The sequence below is a fragment of the Anoplophora glabripennis genome, unplaced genomic scaffold (assembly GCF_000390285.2).
Source record: "Anoplophora glabripennis isolate ALB-LARVAE unplaced genomic scaffold, Agla_2.0 scaffold202, whole genome shotgun sequence".
Taxonomy (NCBI): Eukaryota; Metazoa; Arthropoda; class Insecta; order Coleoptera; family Cerambycidae; genus Anoplophora; species Anoplophora glabripennis.
The window spans coordinates 425,373-447,311 of NW_019416304.1; the positions used below are offsets into that span (position 1 = coordinate 425,373).

The window sequence follows — 21,939 nt, forward strand, 5'->3', positions numbered from 1 at the left end:
TGTCTGGCAATTAAAACAATGAACATTTTTCATTGATCTTAATGTACAAAAAAAGGCCATTATGTTTGCGGTATTATAAAATGTTATTCATTTTTCAATGCCAGACAATGGCCGGTTCGAAAATTTATAAATAAATAAAAAAGGCGTGAAAAAATTTATAAAAATTTCTATAATTTATTTTTGTGTGGCATTTTGCATTTCAATTAGAAATGCGCGTATAAACTTGGTTTTCTTTTTTTTTTCTAATTTAAACGATTTATTTTTGTCTGGCATTTTGCATCTCTATTGAAAATACATATTTATACTTCGGGTTAAAGCGAAAGTTGGGTTGTTCGAAAATTAAAAAAAAATAAATTAAATTAAATAGTTGTAAAAAAATTAATGAAAACTGTCTTAGTGTCTTTTTTTCGTCTGGCAATTCGTTTTTAAATAAAAAATACATTTACAAACTCAAATTAAAAATGCCAGACATGTTGGGCTGTTCGAAAATATATAAATAAATAAACAAAATTGTATAATATAATATAATACAATACAAAATTTTGAAATAAGCTTTTATTCATTTAAAATTCATGTTTTGAATAATAATTTCCTGCAATTGTATTTCTTAATTCGAATATGATTTAAAATTTGAATTTTTTAAATTTACGAATGTTTTTCACTTCACGTTGACAGCATCAGATTCAGTAGGAAATTTTACGTCGGAAATAGTATCTTGAGTATGTTTTCCGAGTAATTGCAGCTTATAATATAAAGGGAAAAAGCCGAAAAAAATGAGAAATTGTATTTTATACAACTTTATTTATTTATATATTTTCGAACAGCCCAACTTGTCTGGCGTTTTAACCTGAAGTATAAATATGTATTTTCAATAGTAATGCAAAATGCCAGACAAAAATAAATCGTTTAAATTAGCAAAAAAATTATTAATTTTTTTGTAACTTTTTTTTTGTAAATTCATTTATACATTTTCGAACTTCTCAACTCGTCTGGCATTTGTATATTGTGTTTATATGCGTATTTCTAATTGAAATTAAAAATGCCAGACAAAAATAAATCATTTCAACTTTAATATATTTTTTACGAATTTTCTTTTGCCTGGCACAATTTTTCCATTTTCCAATTTGTCTGGCAAATTCTTTGTGACAAAAAATATGGGTATTAATTTTAAGTATCCGAGGTACCAGACAATTAGTGATCACTGAAAAATGTTAAAAATTTTCACATAATTTTCCAAAGAGAAACTCGACTCCGAACATTGGAAATCGTCCGGCAATTTATTTTTGTCATTTTCATAACAAAAATTTTCATTATTTCGATTGCCAGACAAAAAGTAAACGATCAATTTTTTTTGCTTCTTGCAAGTTCACCCTTATGAACCACCCTTAAAACCGTCTGGCATTTGAAAATTGTAAGGTACTTATTAATATCTATTTTTGCATCAACTGCCAGACACTTTAAGATGAGTTGGTAATTAATTATTTTATGCAAAAGGAAATTAATTTTCCAAGTTTTCGAACACGGGTCGGCCCAAAAACCACCCTTATTTTCATTAACTAACTTACCTTTTTCAGACCTCAAAATGCCAGGACATTTTTCGATGACGCCACACCTATGTGCGCTAGCTCACGGTCTATTATCATATCTCTAGTTTCAAATTCAGTTGATACTTTTAAACAAAAAAAAGAAAGTTTAAAACAGCCCTTTGAAAATATATTGTATCAATAGGAAGTAAAAACATGCTTGTTTTCTTGCTTCCAAATTAACCAAGCACATTTTTACGATGCTTTTATGGAAACAAACAGCTGTTAATTACAAACGTATACAAAGACAAAAGCGAATCAATACCACATGTTAACTGAGAGTAAGTAAGCCTTTGTTATGTAGCAAATATTTTAGCGCGATTTTAAGATTATTTACTAATTACTGTTTGTGCGTTCCTCACTTGTAAAACGTACGCGTATACCTACTGGTTGCTCTAAAATTATTTCAAGGCCTACGGGAGTTTGTTAAGTCTACCGTGACGACCATTATTTTATAAGTTCCTTGAATATCTCCACAATACTCGTGCTAAGTAGCTTAGAAGCGGCAGCCAGCGAAAGTAGGCTAAGCTGTTTACTTTTGAACATATACTTAGGTATATCGAATTCGAATGGGTAACAGAGAGAGGTTAAGCAAAAAATGAACTAGTTTATCTTTTTTATTGCCTGGTATTTTACTGTTATTCAATATCTACCACTTGTAGAGTCTATTTTCAGTCGCGTGCTTCATAAAATTTAATATTATTAAAGTGATTCTAGCATTTGACATTGAAAATCTAGGCGTAAACCTTCGTTGTTTTATAAACTGGTTCGCAGTATGATGATGATGGTATAATAAAAATAATATTTGAAGGTTTCTATCTATCCTAGGTCTGATTTTGAGGTTCCACGTGTATAAATCATATTTCAATTTGAATTTTTTTCGTTATCAACAATGTCACCTTAACAAAAACCTAATGTGAGCTTATGTATTACTGTATTGCATGTGAAATTTTCATAAATTTGCATAACTTCAGGTTTCAGGGTTGTTTTAATTATGATTCATAAAGCGCTAGTTGTAGAGTTAAAAGTCAATAACATGGTTTGTTAAAACTGGATATAAAGGACTTCCGAAATTTCACGCAAGGAGAAATTTTGTTAGAAAACACAGGTTTTGAATAAAAAATTGTAAATACAGGGTATTCCAGAATATGTGGGCAATCTGTCGAATCTATACAGGGGACGTTAAATCCCTATAAAAATTTTCCCTAGATGAAAATATATGGTATATTTCAAGTCGCAATAAACAATTAAGGGAAGCTTTATAAATAATACATAATACGTTATTTCTTCCATAGATAATGCGATTATTTGAATAAAAATTAATTTTATTTAAAACAGATTGATGTTGTTCCAATAAATGTTTAGATTAGACAGCAAAACGTGACAAAACTCTATTATGTATGTCTGCGGGCAATAAAAAAATTTAAACAAAACAGTGTGCCAAATTTGAACGAAATTGCCCGAGTCGTTTTTCAAAAATTTAAAATCATTTGTTTGTTAAACTTTAACACCCTGTATCTCGAATACAAAACGTTTCCGAACACATGTCGAACGATCTTTTTTCTGTTGATTTGTGACGTAGAATCTCACATTAAAATTTAGGCAAATACTTTGGTTACATCTTGTATGTAGGATTTGATTATTGTTTATAGATGACGTCGTTATATTTTATAGCAAAAAAGATCCTTTCCATAAGTGAGATGCTGTATGAAATCATAAAATACTAAATAAAATTAGAAGTTAATAAATAGCATAATTACTACATATTTTTGTTTATCATATTTCGTTGGAATTCATCAAAATAATATTAGATGACGAATCCTGATATTTTTGTTGAAAAAGTGCCAACAACCGCCAGAATAAAGTATAGTTGCTTCAATGTAATTTCTGCAATGTACTGAATTTAGTCATAATAAAACGGCTTTGCAAATATCTTATTCTGTTGACGTAAGTTAAATAAATACGCCGCTCAATGCAATTATATGAAATAAAATATTTTCTTCCTCTTTATGCTTTTTGGAGAAATGTATTAAATAAATTAATAAGACACTATTCCTTTGAAGAAGCTGTAATGATTTGGTTTTAGTATTGCTTTAATGAACCTCTTTCCTTGGGATGGGACCACTTTGTTGCGTTTAATTTAATATAAATTTCATCGTTATATTACAAATTCAGGTGTCCCTCAGGGATCCAATTTGAGGCTGTTTGCTGTTTACAATCTTTAATTTGCTCCGTTATAGTGTCAAAATCCAAATTTTTACCATAATTTTAAATATATTGGTAATATCTCAGACTATGTGAACTTGCAGAATGACCTGGAAGTAAGGTTATGTATACCAGGAAGGTGTATTAAAAAATATACATATGAAGTTAATAATGGAGTATGTGGAAACAAAGGTCTAGGGGTGTTTTTAATTATGATTTGATGACCTTCAATCAAAGTCACATGCTAGGAAAATAATGGTTTTGATGATGTCCAATTCAATTCAAAATTAAGAAAACAGTAATATACAGCAAAATTATCTTTTAGTTGTTTCATAAAAATTCTGTATCGACTGGTATGGGAGGATTCATACTTTTTCGTATTCGGATCGAAGAAAGTAGTTTAAAGTAAAATGTTATTAGTATGAACTACTAGACCAAGGGAGAATCTGTCGTAATATCCCACTCTTTGGATGTAAGAAGGAGCAAGCTAATTTTTGCTGGAACACCTTCAGTACAACTCACTCAATTTGAAATGAATTTAAAAGCATGTCATTTATTTTAATATCTTCAAATACCTTGTTTAAAATTAAAACTTTTTTATATAAGATATTTGCTACTGTCGTTGCAAAAGTGGCAGAACCTCTGAATTTACTTCAATGTTCCCAAGCCACCTGTTTCTATGAATACTTATTTTTATTTATACACACTAAGCGCCAGTTATTTTTTTTCATGGCAAGGCCATTATTGATTGTAGTAGTGAAACTTTCAATAAATGACGTAAATAATTCGATTGAAACTACTTATATGTATATTTATGTCACCACACAGAACAGTTTTTATACAAATTTACATTACAAATTTTTAGACAGGAAGGAAATGGTCTTGCTCAGTTACATTTAACTGTGGTATTGATAAGATATCGTTTAAAATGGAAATAGGCGCAGCACTTTCGTTGTTGAAAAAAGCACAATTTTGGAATTTGTTCTATCACAAAAAAAAAGCTCAATGTTAAACTAGACTATTTATAAGTTATTTTTTTTTCAAATTCGCTTCAATCGATACAGTTTCTCTTTGCACGTGATGGCTCTGAACTGATTGTTGACCGCCATTGTAGGAAAACGGAAAGAGCAAACAGAAAACCGCAAGGCCGGGTTTTTTATATCGTAATGGACTATGGACTATGACGTTATCGAAATTATTTTTCCGAGTTTCATAAATATTTTTTTAAATGATGTGTCATTTCTCAACAAAGTTTTCCAATATCGTTTCTCGTTCAAAAGATGTAAGTTTTTCAATATCGTTTCTCGTTCAAAAGACGTAACACGATATGTCTAGAGTAAAATACTGATTCTATTAACTCTTTTACTTATTTTGTCATCGTTGCCGTGGAAAACGTTTCATTGATTGACATTCATCATTGTGATAAATCATGTGTCTCCCGAAAGCCATATTGCGGATTTTGAATCTTCCGAATGCCCCCAAAAATAAAAATCATATACATATATCTACTTCAATATCGTAAATATTTTTTTTTTTTGTAAAATCCGTAGTTTCCGAGAAAAAAGTTATTGAATTTGTAGTATTTTCAACCTTTACATCGTTGGGCTCGTGTAGTCTCTAGCGTCATTCTCCCACGTGTTCCCAGGCGATTCCGAATAATGAAATCCGATTTTAGTATTATATTCATGTTGCGCTAGTGTTTACCTTAGTTTTTCAAGTGTCAAAAATGGCTACCGTGTATAGCAACTCAGAGTTGATGAATATCGTTTTAATTTATGGTGAAGCAAGACAACATTTGTGTTATGGTGAAGCTTTGTGTTTGTGGTGAAGCAAGGCAACATTTTGTGTTAGTTCGTAGAAACTAGGTACCAAATGTGTTTACACGACCGTGAACAAAATTTTTAGTTGTTTTAACATGTCAAGTTATTTTATTAATTCAAACCACGAATTAATTTTAAAAGGAGTTGAATTTGCTGATATAAAATAGGTGTTATAAAATTTTATTTATTTTTTCTTTGGGAATTCTTTCAATTTTTTTGTCCGTTCATTCTTTATTACACTTTGCCGCCGTGCCGGTCGCCGACTGCATGTTTTAACTTAAGTAAGGTCAGGTTTTTCAGTGGACCAGTTTCCGGTACCATGCAGAAGTGTATTTTTAAATAATTTTCGAATTGCCCTTTTTCATTTTTTTTTACAAAATTGTATTTGTAAGAGCCCTGTGCATTATTATTTTTTTTTTTTTGATAAGTTCTGATTCACCCTGTATAATACAGTTACACAAATAATTTTAAAAAATGGTAACAACAGTTGGCAAGTGGTTCATGTCAATAATAAATACAAACATTTTAACTATTTCGTTTTCCCTGGACAATCAGTAACGGACTTACATAATATATCGTATTTTAGTACAAATATAAAATGTGCTATTTTGCAACGAATATCTTAGTAAGTGGATGCACCGAAAATGCATATTTTCATAATTATATTTTAAATTTAAATGAATTGTTATTGTCTTTGTTATTTAGTCTCTTGTTAATTTAATGATGAATAGTGATAATGAAAAATTACTTGTTTATTATACATAAGAAGTATTTAAAAATGCTGCTTGAGAAATAATGTTCAGTTGCATGTAATTTCATGGATTTTAAAAATCATAGCTTAAGCTGAAATTGACTGTCTCACCGTTAGATATTTTTTTTTGCAATCCTAATTCTGTATATAAAAGTCAAAGGAGCTATTGAAACCAGAATTCGACAAAAATACCGTTCAGTGAACGCTACAATATCAAAAATTCATGGCTTCCTCTGACCTTTATAACTGTTATTGTAACCCTGACCTAAATAGTCTTGCACTACTTGTATCCTCGTTTGTATCTTGTGTCTATTTGTTAGCACAGTTTTGAAAAGTCTCGAAATATTAATCTAAAATGTTTTTACTACATTGCAATTTACTATATATCCACAATCTTGTAATGGAACAAAAAAATACAATAAAATTGTTTATAACATTTTGGCCTGATTTGAATTCCACGAATTTTACCGTAATTAAATATCATCTAATGATGTTAAATGAGGTATTTATTATACAAATAACTAAAATTTCATATTTTTCATCTAACATAAATAATAAAAAAAAGATATTTTGCTAATGTTTACTGTTAAATGTTTCTAGAAATTTAACACCCTGTTGTAGTATAACAACCCTAGGTTCGACAAAAAATATGTAAACGTAGTTGTGGCTAAAAATATGTGATCGTCATAAGGAATACCTACGTTGTGTGTATTTATTTTTTAAAATTGACCGGAAGGCGCTGGCTACTAACTTTGTGGAGGGGATGTATGGTTTAATTATATAAAAACAAAAGCAGAGTAAATACACCTAACTTTATTATTTACGTACAACAGTCTTCAAATTAAACATGTGACAAACAAAAAGAACAACAAAAACATTAACAACCATTTAACATAAAATAAGAGTGCCAGGCTCACCTAGAGCTCCTGTGGGGAAAGAGCATGGCAGAGAAACCCACGATCGTTACTCTTACCACCCAAATATAAATACAAAACAACCGCTAACCAAAGGTATAAATTAAGATCCTTTGATAATGATAAATAAGACCTGTCTCATTTAATGTGTCACTAAATGTCATCTGTAATCTCATATTAGTCGTACACACTTCCAAGTAAAACTGAAGAGGTTTGGTGTTAGTTAGCCGGCAGAGCCGGAAGGTACTGGAGTCCCGTACGGGAGGCAATCCAGCTATAGTTGAGATTTCGGAAGATCCTTCATAACACTGTAGTCCCATACGGGAGGCAATCGAGCTTAATCCAGATTCGTTCCGCACGGGCGAAAATGTTAGTAAACTCAACAAGGCGCGTATAGACGTATGACATAAAGTGAGCACAATATCTGGGCAGTCACGACAATATACATATTTTAACATGTAATAAATAATGAGCAATCTATAATAATAATTGTAACAATTTTATCTTAGAAAAATACACGCCCCTGAGCGTAAGACAATGAAGGCTAAACATATACAGAATTATTATCAAGAAACATCTATATTTTACGAACAACGTAATCATGACAAAAACAAGTTAGATGTGAAACAAAGGAGTCATTATTGTAATGTCTGGGCGTCCGCACAATATATACATATATATATTTTAACATGAAATAAATAATGAGCAATTGTTAATAATAACTATAACAATTTTACCTTAGAAAAATATATGCCCTTTAACATGAAATAAATAATGAGCAATTGTTAATAATAACTATAACAATTTTACCTTAGAAAAATATATGCCCTTGAGCATAAAGCAATGGAAGCTAAACATACAAAGAATTATTATCATGAAACATCTATAACCATCACAATCATAAGATTACATAGAACAATTAACAACAAAGTACTTAAAGAATATTACTGCTAACTAATACCGGTTAAACACTTAATTTTACACTACTTTGTCACACTGCCCGCCGATCGTCATGCTACCTATCTGCACACTTTTCTCACTTCAACTACTTATCTTCGACTATTTAGGCTTCCTTCCAGAATTTCCTACCTAAGTGCCTGTTTTTTGTGCTACCTTCTATCAACCGTTAATATTACTTTTTCATTGTTATACAACACCTATGTAACAGGTGACGTCGAAGTTGATAAGTTAAGTACGATTTTGCCCACTGTATATAAAATCAAGAGAATAGTTGTAAAAGTTTGAGAACAAGAAGAAAATGTTTGTATTTTATTTTTATAAATAGTGCCGGTTTCTCATACATTTTCAAATGAATAAAGTTTTTCCTTCTTTAGGACACAATCGTGAGACTATATTTTTATTGATTTACCACAATGATACGAAGATACATTTTTGGAACCGCTGGCTCAATCCATAACTTATAGTTTTCGTCAGCGTGCCCATTGTTACTGGGTTGATGGTCCGTTTCAGTACCTCAAACTGTTTTTTCACAAAAAGAAAACAGTATAACTGTGGGAATCCAGAATATTTAAATGACTACTTAAACATTTGTCCACTAAAAATTTTGCTCGAAACTTAAACATTAAATAGACATTTTCGTAATGGTAGAACTGATGAGAATCTAAACTAAAATGTAACTAAAAATGTTCCTGCTTACTACAAAAAGAAAAACGGCGCGCTATCTACGGCCACTCTAGTCTGCTCTTGTTATTTACAGGATAATTCTAGAGGTTCTCAACAAGTTTCAATAATTTTATTAAGCACAGTTTTGTGATTTCAATGGGTTTTATTATTAAAAATTCTACTTACCTAATATTAATAAAACTTTAAGGTAAATTTTCTTTACCAGTATTATTTAATGATTTCATAGCTACCTTGATAAAAATGCAACGATTTTTTTTGTCTCTTGGAAAATGTAAATTTAGATCCTCTAGTGATGGTGATTGAAAAAATTGTTGCTCTTAAAATTTTTGTTAAAATACACGGTAAAAGGTGGCTATGAAAAAAATGGTTCCACATAACTCATTGTTTGCGAGTCTGTGTAAATATCTTTAAAAATATAGCATTGAATATCTCCCGATTTATATGTCCTAGACATATTTATACCCTAAATACTAAATATACCGCTTTATTTCTTCTTTAATTGAGAAACTCCGTAGGTCGTGCGATACGTACGTAATTCCTAAACAGTTTGATAATCCACTTCGTAAGAGACTTGAATATACCCACGCCGTTTTCTATTTATAGAGGATGTATGCTCAACTCTCTCATTAAACATTCTAATGACCACTTCGTCTCGACCTTATAATCCAAAAACATGCGGTAAATGGTTAATAGACTCAGGTTAGGTGAGTTAGCGGGCCACTTGCGTAGGTGTTAACTATTTGTAATTGGGCTATTATACTGTTTTGTGAAATTAATTCAGATTTGGTATAGAATTTCTTTACACTTTCGTTTGATTTACAAATATTTTGTGAAATACTGGGTATAGTAGAAATTTAAAAAAATACTGTTGTAGGTATACAGTTAAAAATTGAGGAAGAGTAAATGAAAAAAATTATTTTTTTAAAGAAAATTGTGAGTTGTATCAAATTATTGGTATTTCGAGTTTAAAATTAATTTTTCAAATATTATAACATTTTAACTCCGATTCCTAAATGTCAAAAAGTTGATTTAATTGACTGGAACAAAAAGTCTGTTATTTTTACCTTTCTGTTATATGTTTATTATCGAAAGATACATTTTTTAAATACTTTAACAAAATTAAAGGTACACTTTTAGAGTGTTTCTGAAAAATTGTATGATCCGAAGCCGTCCGAGATGTTTGAAACTCTTGAAATTAAAACTTTTCCACTAGTATTTTGACAGACTAACGAAGACTCTCCTGATGCCATAACTGATTCTAAAATCATAGTGGATAGATACTCTATTCTTGAAAGACATCTCTTTTCTATATATTTTTCCGCCATAGATCAATCTTTCTATTTCCTATGTCTTTTTAGAAACGATATAAAAGTCGTAAAAACATCAACCTCAAAAACCATTTGACCCCTGAGTACCTATGTGTCTTGCTATCAAGAATTTTACTGATAACTACATAACCTTTGCCGTATGTGTCACTAAAAATTTTAGAAAAATTTAGAATTCTTTCAATGATATCCAACAAAAATAACGAGCGTTCAAATAAAAACATGGTCGAAGTTGGCTCTGACACATTGGACGTAGGGAGTAGCTTATAGCGACCAACTTAACCTCATTTCTCAACGAGCTGTATAGCAGCTGTTGACTATATAACTTTATTTTAAAGAATAATTGTGATAACAATAACAAACAATTAAAGGAGCTGCGGAAAGTGTCCCCCTCCTTGTTATAACAATAAATTAAAGCAGCTGCTGAAAGTGTCCCCCTCCTTGTTCCAACCATTTTTAACACCTGTTCCTCAAAGAATTAAAGACATTTTCTAAGATGCTCGGGGTATTGTTAATTTCACGAATCTTGTCTATAAGTCGAGCCTGCAGATGGTTTAAATCAGGAATAGGCAGTTCAAAAATAGTGTTTTTAAGGTAAGGCCACAAAAAGAAATCACACGGCGTAATATCACATGACCTCGGTGGAATTCATGTTCAGCATTGAGACTTATTAGTCGATTTTGGAAAACTTCTCTCAACATATTCATCGTCTAGCCTGCCGTATGTGCCCTTGCGCCATCTTGTTGAAAGTAAAAGTTTGTAATTTCGTTTTCTTCCAGCTGGTTAACAAAAGGAGCGATAATTTCTTCTCTATACCTTTGCGCAGTAAGAGTACCATTAAAAAAAATAGGTCCATAAATCCTCCTTCGATTGAGAGTACACCAAACTCCAATTTTTTGAGCGTGTAGAGGGCCCTCGACAAAAATGTTATCTGGTTTTTCAGAAGACCACATTATCATATTCTGTGAGTTTACGTAACCACTTAAATGAAACCAGGCTTCATCAGAAAAAAAGGTGAAAGTTCACCGTAGTTGTTTAAAAACCATTCACAAAATACAGCCCGTCGCGAAAAATCAACTTCATGAAGTTCTTGCTGACAAGTTAAACGATTGGAGAACAAACGCAAATCTTTTTTTAACACCGTGTGGCAGGTACCGACTGATATTCCCACCATTTGTGATAAAACACGTACAGAAGTTCTTGGCGCATTTTCCATTATTTGTTGGACATTTTCTTTTAATTCTTCAGTCCGCTTTTTAGGTCGGCCGCTTCCTTCTTTTCTTGTTACACTGCCCGTTTCACGAAAAACATTAACACAACGCTGAACTGCACTTTGAAAAAAATTTTGTACTCAACAACGCCGGGAAATTGATTTTGAAATTCTCTGAAACATTCCTCAATAGAATACTTCCATATTCCATCAATCTTGCGTCCATTTCTAAAGTAGGACTCTATGATAAACACTTTTTGTTCTTGAGAAAACACCATTTTAAACGCTTTTTAAAACGAAAATATTCAAATTGATAGCGGCGATATAGCGCTTTGACAGATGACGTTTAAGTTCATTTGCTATACGCTACGCCCTACGTCCAAATTTTCAGAACCAACTTGACCACGTTTTTATTTGAACGCTCGTTACTTTTCAAGTTTTGAGAATATTTTTATATTATTACTTTTTAACATTCAACGTACTTTTTAACATAGATTAAATTGTCCATAATGTCCAGGTTTCATATTTTCAACTTTGTATACCTTCTGCTTTTAGTATTTTTTAGCTTTTAAAAGTCATAAGCTGTTTTATACAGTCTTGTAGATTTTTGATAAATAGGAGCGATACTACGCTTTCTGCGGCTTTCGATACTTCAACTTCATTTATGTTTAACATTTGAGTCGTAATTTTAACCCTGAATTTTCAATAGAATCAAAAATAACTACGGTGTAACGAGGCTCACAAAGAGAGATTATTATAATAACTTATGAGATGAGTCATTATGTTTACTGTAAACTTCTATTTAAACCTATTAAAAAAGCAAACAATAACATCATTGTTTCCAAGATATACACATTATTTTTTCATATAAACAGTATAGATTGGTGAACATAACTGATATACGTAAATATTATATTTTTAACTGTTATATTTGAAATAAACTATTTGTTTAGTGATGTTTAATTATAATTGCTACACACAGGGTGTTTGGGACAAACATTAACGGTACATATTTTATTAATATAAATTTTAAGAGCTCATTTTTGAATGGTGAAAAAGTGAAAAATATAGTATCGGATTGGAGTGATTTCTTCAAATAACGCATAAAGAAGATATGCGAAAAGTCATATCGTGAAAAGTATTGAGAGACACAAAGACGATATGGCGTGCTATAACTTTTGACAAAAATGTAACGTCATATCAGTGTCACTGGTTTGAACTGCTACTTAATTTTTTTCTTCTTGAATTCATACTTTATTCAGTATCTATTTATTCAGAATAATTTAGAGATATACACCTAGTGCGCGTAAGTCCAATATCTAGGTTAATAAAAGATATAACTTAATTTTTTTCTACAGAGTTGCCTACTTTCCCGAGCTGCACAAAATGAAAATATATTGGCATATGCAGGGTGTTCAGTTTTTCCTGGGCACGTACCAACTTAATTTTTTTTAATGGAAACCTATATTTTTTATGGCATTATCGAATTCTACTTGAAAAATTAACGGCACTTTGTGATCCCTATTAAAATATTGATAGTTTTCGAGATAACCGACTTTTCATTTATTTTTTTTTTCCTATTGTTTCGTCACTTCTAGTATTTAACATAATTATGATTGTATGGCAGCTAGAAATTGTTGTTTTTCAGGAACTGTAGAGTGAAGATGGCACTTTCCAAAACGTGACCTGCGGTATACAAGGGACAAAAAAAATCGTGCCAAACCTGATAATTTAAAATTTGAAAAATCTCGACTTTTTCAAATGGAACACCCTGTGTTTTATGATTTCATTAGATGCCTTTCTGTAGACCCTACAATTTTTTAATAGCGTTCCCTATACCTAAGTTGCGTAGTTTTTGCAAAAAAAAAACATTTTTATGTAAAATACCGGATATGCGCCCGTTCCTTTGTCGGGGAAAATATTGTAAGAGTATTTATTTTAAGTTAGCTTGCGACTATGAGTATTCTTTATTCAAAACTCTATTCATCCAAATTTTTTAATCCAATTTCACTAATAACTTTCCTAACTACGGTAACAGTGCTTGATTTTCAATATGATACGGATGAAACTTCTTCAATATTTTATTTGTCAAGCTTTTGAAAACTCCAAATTTCCTGGCACTAATACTTGGATTTTCAACAGCAGACGCCACAACTTTAAACTAAATATTATCGTTGTTACTTTCATGTCTCCTGGTAGTTTTCTCATAATTCGCATTTGCTGTTCATTCAAACCTTTCCTTCACATTTTCAAAACAGTGGGAATCTCTGTAAATTTGGATTTGCTTTGTAAATACGTGCTGCTAGCAGACATTTCCCATATTTTGCTAATTCTTAATCACTTGTAGCGATTTTATAATTTTTTGATTTTATTTACAAATAAATGGTAACTTTCCATAAAGACTTATTTATTAAACTCAAATCTAAATTTTTCAGTTATTAATTTTTATTTTAAATAGTGTAGCTAGACAACTAACAAATTTAATAAAAATAAATACCCTTACAATATTTTTCCCGACAAAGGAACGGGATCAAATCCGGTATTTTACATAAAAACTACGCAACTTAGGTATAGGGAAAACTATTAAAAAATTGTAGGGTCTACAGAAAGGCATTTAATGAAATTATAAAACACAGGGTATTCTATTTGAAAAAAATCGAGATTTTTCAAATTTTAAATTATCAGGTTTGGCACGATTTTTTTTGCCCCCTGTATATCGCAGGTCAACTTTTGATACGTTTTTTGAAAGAGCCATCTTCACTCTACAGTTCCTGAAAAAAAATAATTTTTAGCTGTCATACAATCATAATTATGTCAACTACTAGAGTGACGAAACAACAGAAAAAAAAATGAAAAGTCGATTATTTCGAAAACTCAATATTTTAGTAGGGATCATAACACAAGGTCCCGTTAATTTTTCACGTAGAAATCGATAATGCCATAAAAAATATAGGTTTCCATTTAAAAAAAATTAAGTTATATTGTTTATTAACCTAGAAATTGGACTCACGCGCACCAGGTGGACACGGTGTATTTTTCTTGAATTTGGACCAGAAAAACAATTCTTCAGTTTTGACCTGTTGTGGTACAATAATTAAATGATAACGAAAAGTAAAATGAAAATATAAGTATGTGGGAAAGATGGCGATATTAATTTTATAAAGTTTATATTTCGGTAGAATTTTTACCTGATATAAACATGATAATAACGTTCTTAATATTCCTAAGCAGACTAACTACTTATACTATTTGAAAGCAGTTGACTTTAGAGGAGTTACTCGGTATTATAGATTTTTCTGTCTGTAAATTAATAGACCTTCCACAGCAAGGTTAGGCACATTGTTATTTGAAATTTGTGTTTGTCTCAATATCCCTAATTTTAAATGGGCAAACACATTTTTGAAGTAAATCTATGCCACTTAAAAGAATTAAAAAGTAACGAAAATGTCCGTAGAACGTGATTTAAAATGTTTTAATATGTACAACGGCTGATTCGCCAAGTTTCGTCGAAGCTAGCCATGATATTGTTCACGGTTAAAAGCGTTATTTTCTTGTTTGGTAAAACCGGAATGCTGTGTCGTCATTGGTTTCGTAATGTTTATTTATAACAAATTCGTAACATATATTTATCAGAAACTGCGTCTGGAACCTTTGACTCTTAACATTTCTTATCTGCATTAATCAGAAACTTTCGTGTTTTGAATATACCGTGTTGCCGGGCAAAGATGCATGGTTTTTTTACACATCACAACAAATAAGAAATTGATACCGTTTATCTAAAAACAACTTACCTCTAACTGGAAATATACACGTTATTGGAGTTAAAATTAAATTCAAAATTGTAAAACTAATTTTTTTGTTGCAGTTGGCTGGATTGGCGCTCGTTATAGTTGGAATAGTTTTCAAATTGAACGTAAAGGAAGTCACTGGAGTGTTACCATCGGATTTAGGCATTGCCCCAATTCTGTCCATCATAATTGGTATCATTGTCTTTATCACCGCCTTTCTGGGATGCTGCGGAGCCGTAAAAGAGAGCACATGCATGCTGACCTCGGTAAGTACCCTGTGGAATCCCCACATCTTGCTTCAAAAAAAATAATAATAATAACGGGCAACATTGCCTAACTCTACCGAACCGTTTTTTACTGATTTTTGTAATTTCAGAGGAATACATGGAAAAACGTTTTATACAGTTCGATATAAATCAATGTTGGAAAACCCTTGATAAAAAAGATACAAGTTGTAAAAGACATGTTAAAAAAATGTTTATTTTATTTTCCGGTTTCTTCAAATATTGAAACCATATTTTGCACCTTTTACATCTTGTATCTTTCTTATTAAGAGCCTCGGGATATTTATTTGTATGAAACCTTTTGATTAAAATTAATTTTTCTCTTACCTGTTTCATTTTTCTGGTACTTAAATCGGGTATACCCTGTATATATTAAATACATCCTAATAAAATCTTATAGTTTCATTAATACTTTAAAAATATGCAGTAGAAAATGAAATTTTGAAAACTTCTCTTCTTCTTTGTCTTTATTGAATAACTATTGGAGGTTTAATTTTCCGATTCCCATTAAATAAATTGTTAAGTTGCATCGACTAGAATACTTTAAATTTTTTTGATTTATTTTACATTTGAATAAGAACATAATTTTTTCGTAATTGTCCATGTTTTAGCTACAAAATCACCAATCGATGGAGGATATTAATTTAAGTAGTACCTGAATATTTAAAGCTTCTAATAGTTGTAGTTACAAATTTTCAAAAAAGGAGACAATTGGAGTTGTCTATGAAAGTTAAAGAATACCATGTGTGCTACTTTCTGCTACAGATACTTCACTGTAATAAAAATATATTTTTTTTGTAGAAATATACGAACATTGATTTTCTACATTTTTTAAAATATCGCAACATCTATTTGTAGATGTTTTCAAGGCCTTCTGAAATAACTTAATTTTAAAGAACAAATGATGAAAATAGAACGTGTTGAAAATGTATTTTCTTGAGCGAATTTTTTATTTAACATGCTCTGTGTTTTTTATAAAATAGGAAACAGTTTTCTGAAGACCATATTTGCTCTTCTATTCTAACATGAACTTAGATATTTAATGTGGCGTTTCGTCTTCTGACGACCAACATCAGTCTCTCTTTTTTTTAAATACAAACCTATTAATAATTTGCGCATTCTTATTTCTTACTTTCTTGTGAATCCAGTGATGTACAATATGATACTATTTAGTGATGTTTCGGACCGTAAAATTCATCATCAGTGTTATTTTCCTTTAAATACGAAAACCATGGCTATTTACAAAAAGTCCCGTAAACTGAATATATTTTCGATTTCTCTCCGGGTTATTATTATTTACTAAATTATCCAACTTTTCTTTTGCCTTGACGTTTCTTTTTTCTTTCAGTACGCCGTCATTCTCCTCACCATATTCATCGTCCAAGTGGCCATCGCTGTGTATCTTTTCATCCAAGTCAAAGACACCCGCGAATTCCGCAATACAATCACTAACAATGTTCAGAAGACGTTCGACAGCAGATTCAAGAACCCTGAAGCTAACGAGACCATGCATGTCCTTGAAAACTTCGTAAGTTTAACTAGATTTTGTGTTACCATGGAAATAATAACCTCTAATTTTTAATTTCAGTTGACCTGTTGCGGTGTCTATGGACCTGATGACTACAATAATTTCCCGCTTCCTCTCAGTTGTTGCAAGCGTCACATCAACAATGAGTGCCTCAAAACCGAAGTAAACCACGATGGGTGCGCCCATAAACTAACCAACGAATTGCAGGATAAAGCCCAGCTGGTTGGTGGTGTAGCCATTGGTATTGCTGCTGTTGAAGTAAGTAATGTCTTACGGTAACTTGTTTTGTTGCAGAAAGATTCTTGAGTTGCATTTTTTTTGCAAAAATCCGCTCTAATTAGATCTTCAGTTATTGAAAAAAAATGTTGAAAAGTGATATTAGCCATATGTTACCATTAGCAATGAAACTGAAATACATATTTGTATGTGGTCATGATAAGATAAAACCAGTGGCAGATTTAGTCATCCTCAGGACTGAGGCTGAAAAAAAATACAAACAGCTAATTATTATCGGAATCAGAATCGGGATACACCGGAAACTAAAGACGAAAAAAAAAAGAAAGAAAATTTGAAAACAAAAGAGTAAGAAACAAAAGTTAACCATAATCTCGTTAGTCTGAGCAAAGCGAGAGACTTCTTTGGCTAAATTGAGCGATTGGGTCCATTTTCATCCTAAATATAGATTTTACAAGATTTCAGCTCATCAAAATGCGTCGGTAATGATATGTCAGATCTTTTAGTTTGGACGTGTTTGTGTAGCAGACATTCTGTTAACCAACAATAAATGTTAGGGGGGGGGGGTGTAATAATTGTATAGGGGGTGTAATAATTCGTTCCCGTAGTACATCACTCATCTCACTTATTTCAGAAACACCCTATATTTACAAGTTTCTATTAAATATTAATAATTCTCACCCTATTATGTAAGTACTTTCGACTTACTTAAATTCTCTTAAAGTAGTTATAAATTTTAAACCCTTTTTAATTTAACACATTGTAAAGTAGATGCTACCCTTTATACATGGGTCATCATAAAGCAGTTTATCTCGTCAACAGCCGGGTCATTGGCCAGAAAGCAAGAAGGTATATGAAACAAATATCGAAGTTACTGTTCTGTCAATAAAAAACAAATAAATAGGTAACTCACCGAGGGGTTACACTCCCCCTAAGTTTAGGATTCCTTCCATACGTTTCCATTATATTAATTGGCAACGATGTAACATTCTTTCTTCAACAACTAGCTAGTGTCACCTGAAATATGTCCTGCGGACGCCAACTAGTTAGCATCCCATCATCCCAACTACCGGGTGTGTGTCATATTAATATGCCACCTACCTCAACACCACCCAGTATGTGTCAATCGAAGCGCCGGTAAGACCCCGTAGTACTTACAAGGCATATACTTCGAAGGAACCACAGCCATTAAAACCGGGAACACGTGGCGCGTCCTGGGGTTTTCATAAACATAAACGAATGTGGCATATTACTCACAAATTCACAATTCATTGAACAAATGTATTTAAGCTAGCACACACATAATAATCAAAGAACACCTTCTCTTAGTGTCGGCATTCCGGGCTACATTTTGGTACTCATAAATTACATTATCTCAAGAGCAAATAAACACTTGCTGGCGTATTCCGTGTGAACAGCTAAGGTTTGATCAAAACAACAATTTTCATTATAAAATAAAATATGGATTCCTATTATTTCAATACTTTAAAAATATACAAGTGTTACAACATATTTTTAATATTTAGGCAAGGTTTTGATAATATACTGGTAATCTGTAGTAATTCGATTCTGGACAAAGCTCCAGGTAGCCACTATCCCAAATCGCCGCGCCTATAGTCCGTTTGGAAATGAAAGAGAGTAATAAAACCCCGAGATAAGTACCGGCCATGGGCGTGCTAATATTTCGTTTCAGGTAATTATCGGGTAACACTAATGCTAACAGGTAATGGGTGTACATGAGTATATTTTACTGGATACATCATAGGGCAGGAGCCAGTGTATTGTGACAGATCAATTCAGTCTTAGAGCTGAATATACGAAGACGTGCTAGCGCAGTAGAGTAAAATTCTACTTGTGTTTATAAAGTACACTCATTTTATTTTAAAAAAGAAATACCAACGCTAAACAAAATTTTAAGTGAACTTTCAGAGGACAACGATTTGCCAAAAATCAGTAGAAGCAAATTATGGGCCGTCTTACGAGAGTTGAATTTTTGCTGGGAAAAGCAGAACAGGAAGTCAGTTCTTATCGATAAAGATGAAATTATTTGTTGGCGAAGATCCTACTTAAGATCAATTAGAAAATTCCGTGACGAAGGGAGGAATATTTATTATCTAGACGAAACTTGGGTCAACGAGGGATATACTGTAACAAAAGTATGGCAAGATAAAAATGTAAAAAGTTTTCGACAAGCATTTTTGGATGGACTTTCAACAGGGTTCAAGGCACCTTCAGGTAAAGGGCGAAGATTAATAGTGACACATATAGGTAGTGCCAGTGGTTTTGTAGATGGCGGTTTACTTTTATTTGAATCTAAAAATACAGGTGACTATCACGAAGACATGAACGCAGATGTTTTCGAAGAGTATTTTACACAGATGTTGGATCTTATTCCTCCGGGGTCTGTAATTGTCATGGATAATGCCAGTTACCATTCACGGCAGACCGAGCGGACGCCTACGACTGCTTGGAGGAAAGCCGATATAATTCAATGGTTATCCGGAAAAAACATTTCTTTTGAAACAAATATGGTGAAAAAGGAACTTTTGACACTTGTCAATCTTAATAAAGATCAGAAAAAATATGTTATCGATGAAATGGCAACAAATCGCCAAATAACGGTACTACGGTTACCACCTTATCACTGTGAACTTAACCCAATCGAATTAGTCTGGGCGCAGGTAAAAGGAGATGTAGCGCGAAATAATACGACGTTTAAATTAAGTGACGTGAAAATTTTGTTAAAAAATTCCTTGGAACGAGTAACTGCAGATAACTGGCAAAGATGTATACATCATGTACAAAAAGAAGAGGAGAAAATGTGGGAACTCGATAATTTAATTGACGTTACTGTGGAACCTATCGTTATCAATCTAGGAGACGAAGATAATTCATCAGAATATTCAGAGGATGAATTTTAATATACCTACTTTTTTATTTTCTTTATTGTACATTTATACAACACTACATTTACTCACCATAATTTGAATTTTCAAAATACATATATTTTTGTGTGGAATAAAAGTCTATTCATTAAATTTAAATAAATATTTTGATAATAATATTGAATAATTTTATTTGAATTACTAAAAACCCTCTTAACCCGGTTATGATGCTTAAAGTAGCCTCATGTTTTGAAATGCTGTTTTTATATTGTTTACTTATAAGAGAAATGGACCGAGAAATTGAAGCGGCATAGACAAAGACGGATTGTCGGGGATTAAATTTTAGCTACCTGCTACAATTTAGTACAGTCCGATCGCACAAAGTTTCGTTAAAAGTAGATCTCATGTATACCGAAAATGCATAATATAAAAATATTGAATATAAGTACTACATTTATTTACGATTTGCATACATAATGAGCTTTTATTACTCTCTTTCATTTCTAAACAGACTATAGCCTATGCCTTACCATATTCATTCTTGCCGTATGCGTTCTTTCTCAATCTCGTGCAGCTCTGCATGAGTTAGAAACGCAAACTATGCAAACGGTCTGACACTATATCATAAAGAAATGTTTGTTTTATTAAGGAATAAAGCCGAACAAAAACAATTTAAAGCCTTTGCAGACTGAACTGTTGCACATAACCGATCATGTTGTCAGCATTTTTAACTTTCGATTTGGTAAGAATTAAATACAAACTCTTATCTGTCTACAGAAAATTTCATTGAACCTATGTTGATGAGTACAAATTTAAAGGGTTTAATGACATTTTATCACAATTTTTTATAATTGTTTCACAAATACAATATTTGGTTTAAAAAGCGAATTTAATGATTTCTCGCTTGAATTAATACAATGGTAACTATATTTTTTTCAGGTTATCGGTGCCGTCTTCGCCTTGTGTCTAGCAAGTTCGATAAGGAACACCTATAGAAGACATACGTATGCTTGAATCAAATCTACCTGAAGAAATAACACGTAGGATTGTTATAACTCGAATGTATTGTAAAGTAATACTACCTTATAAGATTGTTTTTGTTTAATATATTTTAGTTACTTTATGACAATGTTGCAAAGCTGTATTTTTGTATAACAATATTTATCTAATGTGTAAAATTTTGTATCTCGAATTTTTGTTACTTCTAATACGTAGTTTGTATGTTTACCAAATAAATTGAAGTTACTTTCCAATTGATCTCTTCATTCGGTAGAAATGCAGAAAATAGTAAAATGAAAATACTAAAAAGTATATGAATAAATAAAAAAATAAATAAATATCTACAAAGAAGAAATATAAAGAATTGAATGAAAATAATAGAATAGAAGAAATAATAGGAATGGTAGAATAAAAAGGTAAGTTATAGTAGAATGAAATAAAACATTTTGAGGGTGAGAGATATTATTATGGAAAAGATAATATATTATGAAAACTCGCCTACTTTGTTGATTTTTCAATAAAGAATAGTGGTCTTATGGGACTTTGGGCCCACAGTGTCCAAGTTTGAAAAGTGTATAAAGTTGTAGTACTTGGTCTACCAAAGAAAAAGGTCAATGGCCATAACCCCCAGAAATTGAGATTGGTTTGTTTTCAAAGCTGCAGAAGTTAAAAAATTACTCTGACCCACAAATGAAATAAGTCATGCGCAACAGACTAAATCATGGTTTTTCTATGTATTTTGGTCCGCTAAACCGAATCTGACCTCAGT

The 21,939-nt window shown here is 31.6% G+C and overlaps 1 protein-coding gene across 1 annotated transcript in view; it reads left to right on the forward strand.

Annotated features, from left to right (window-relative positions):
• Window positions 1–21,198, forward strand: part of LOC108908393 (CD63 antigen) — a 31,140-nt gene extending 9,942 nt beyond the window's left edge. Inside the window, exons 2-5 of the mRNA XM_018712430.1 lie at window positions 15,318–15,506; window positions 16,873–17,052; window positions 17,113–17,310; window positions 21,111–21,198. Of these exons, the coding sequence (XP_018567946.1) occupies window positions 15,318–15,506; window positions 16,873–17,052; window positions 17,113–17,310; window positions 21,111–21,185 (642 nt within the window). The 3' untranslated portion in view covers window positions 21,186–21,198. The remainder of the gene's footprint in view (window positions 1–15,317; window positions 15,507–16,872; window positions 17,053–17,112; window positions 17,311–21,110) is intronic.
• Window positions 21,199–21,939: the final 741 nt, after the last annotated feature.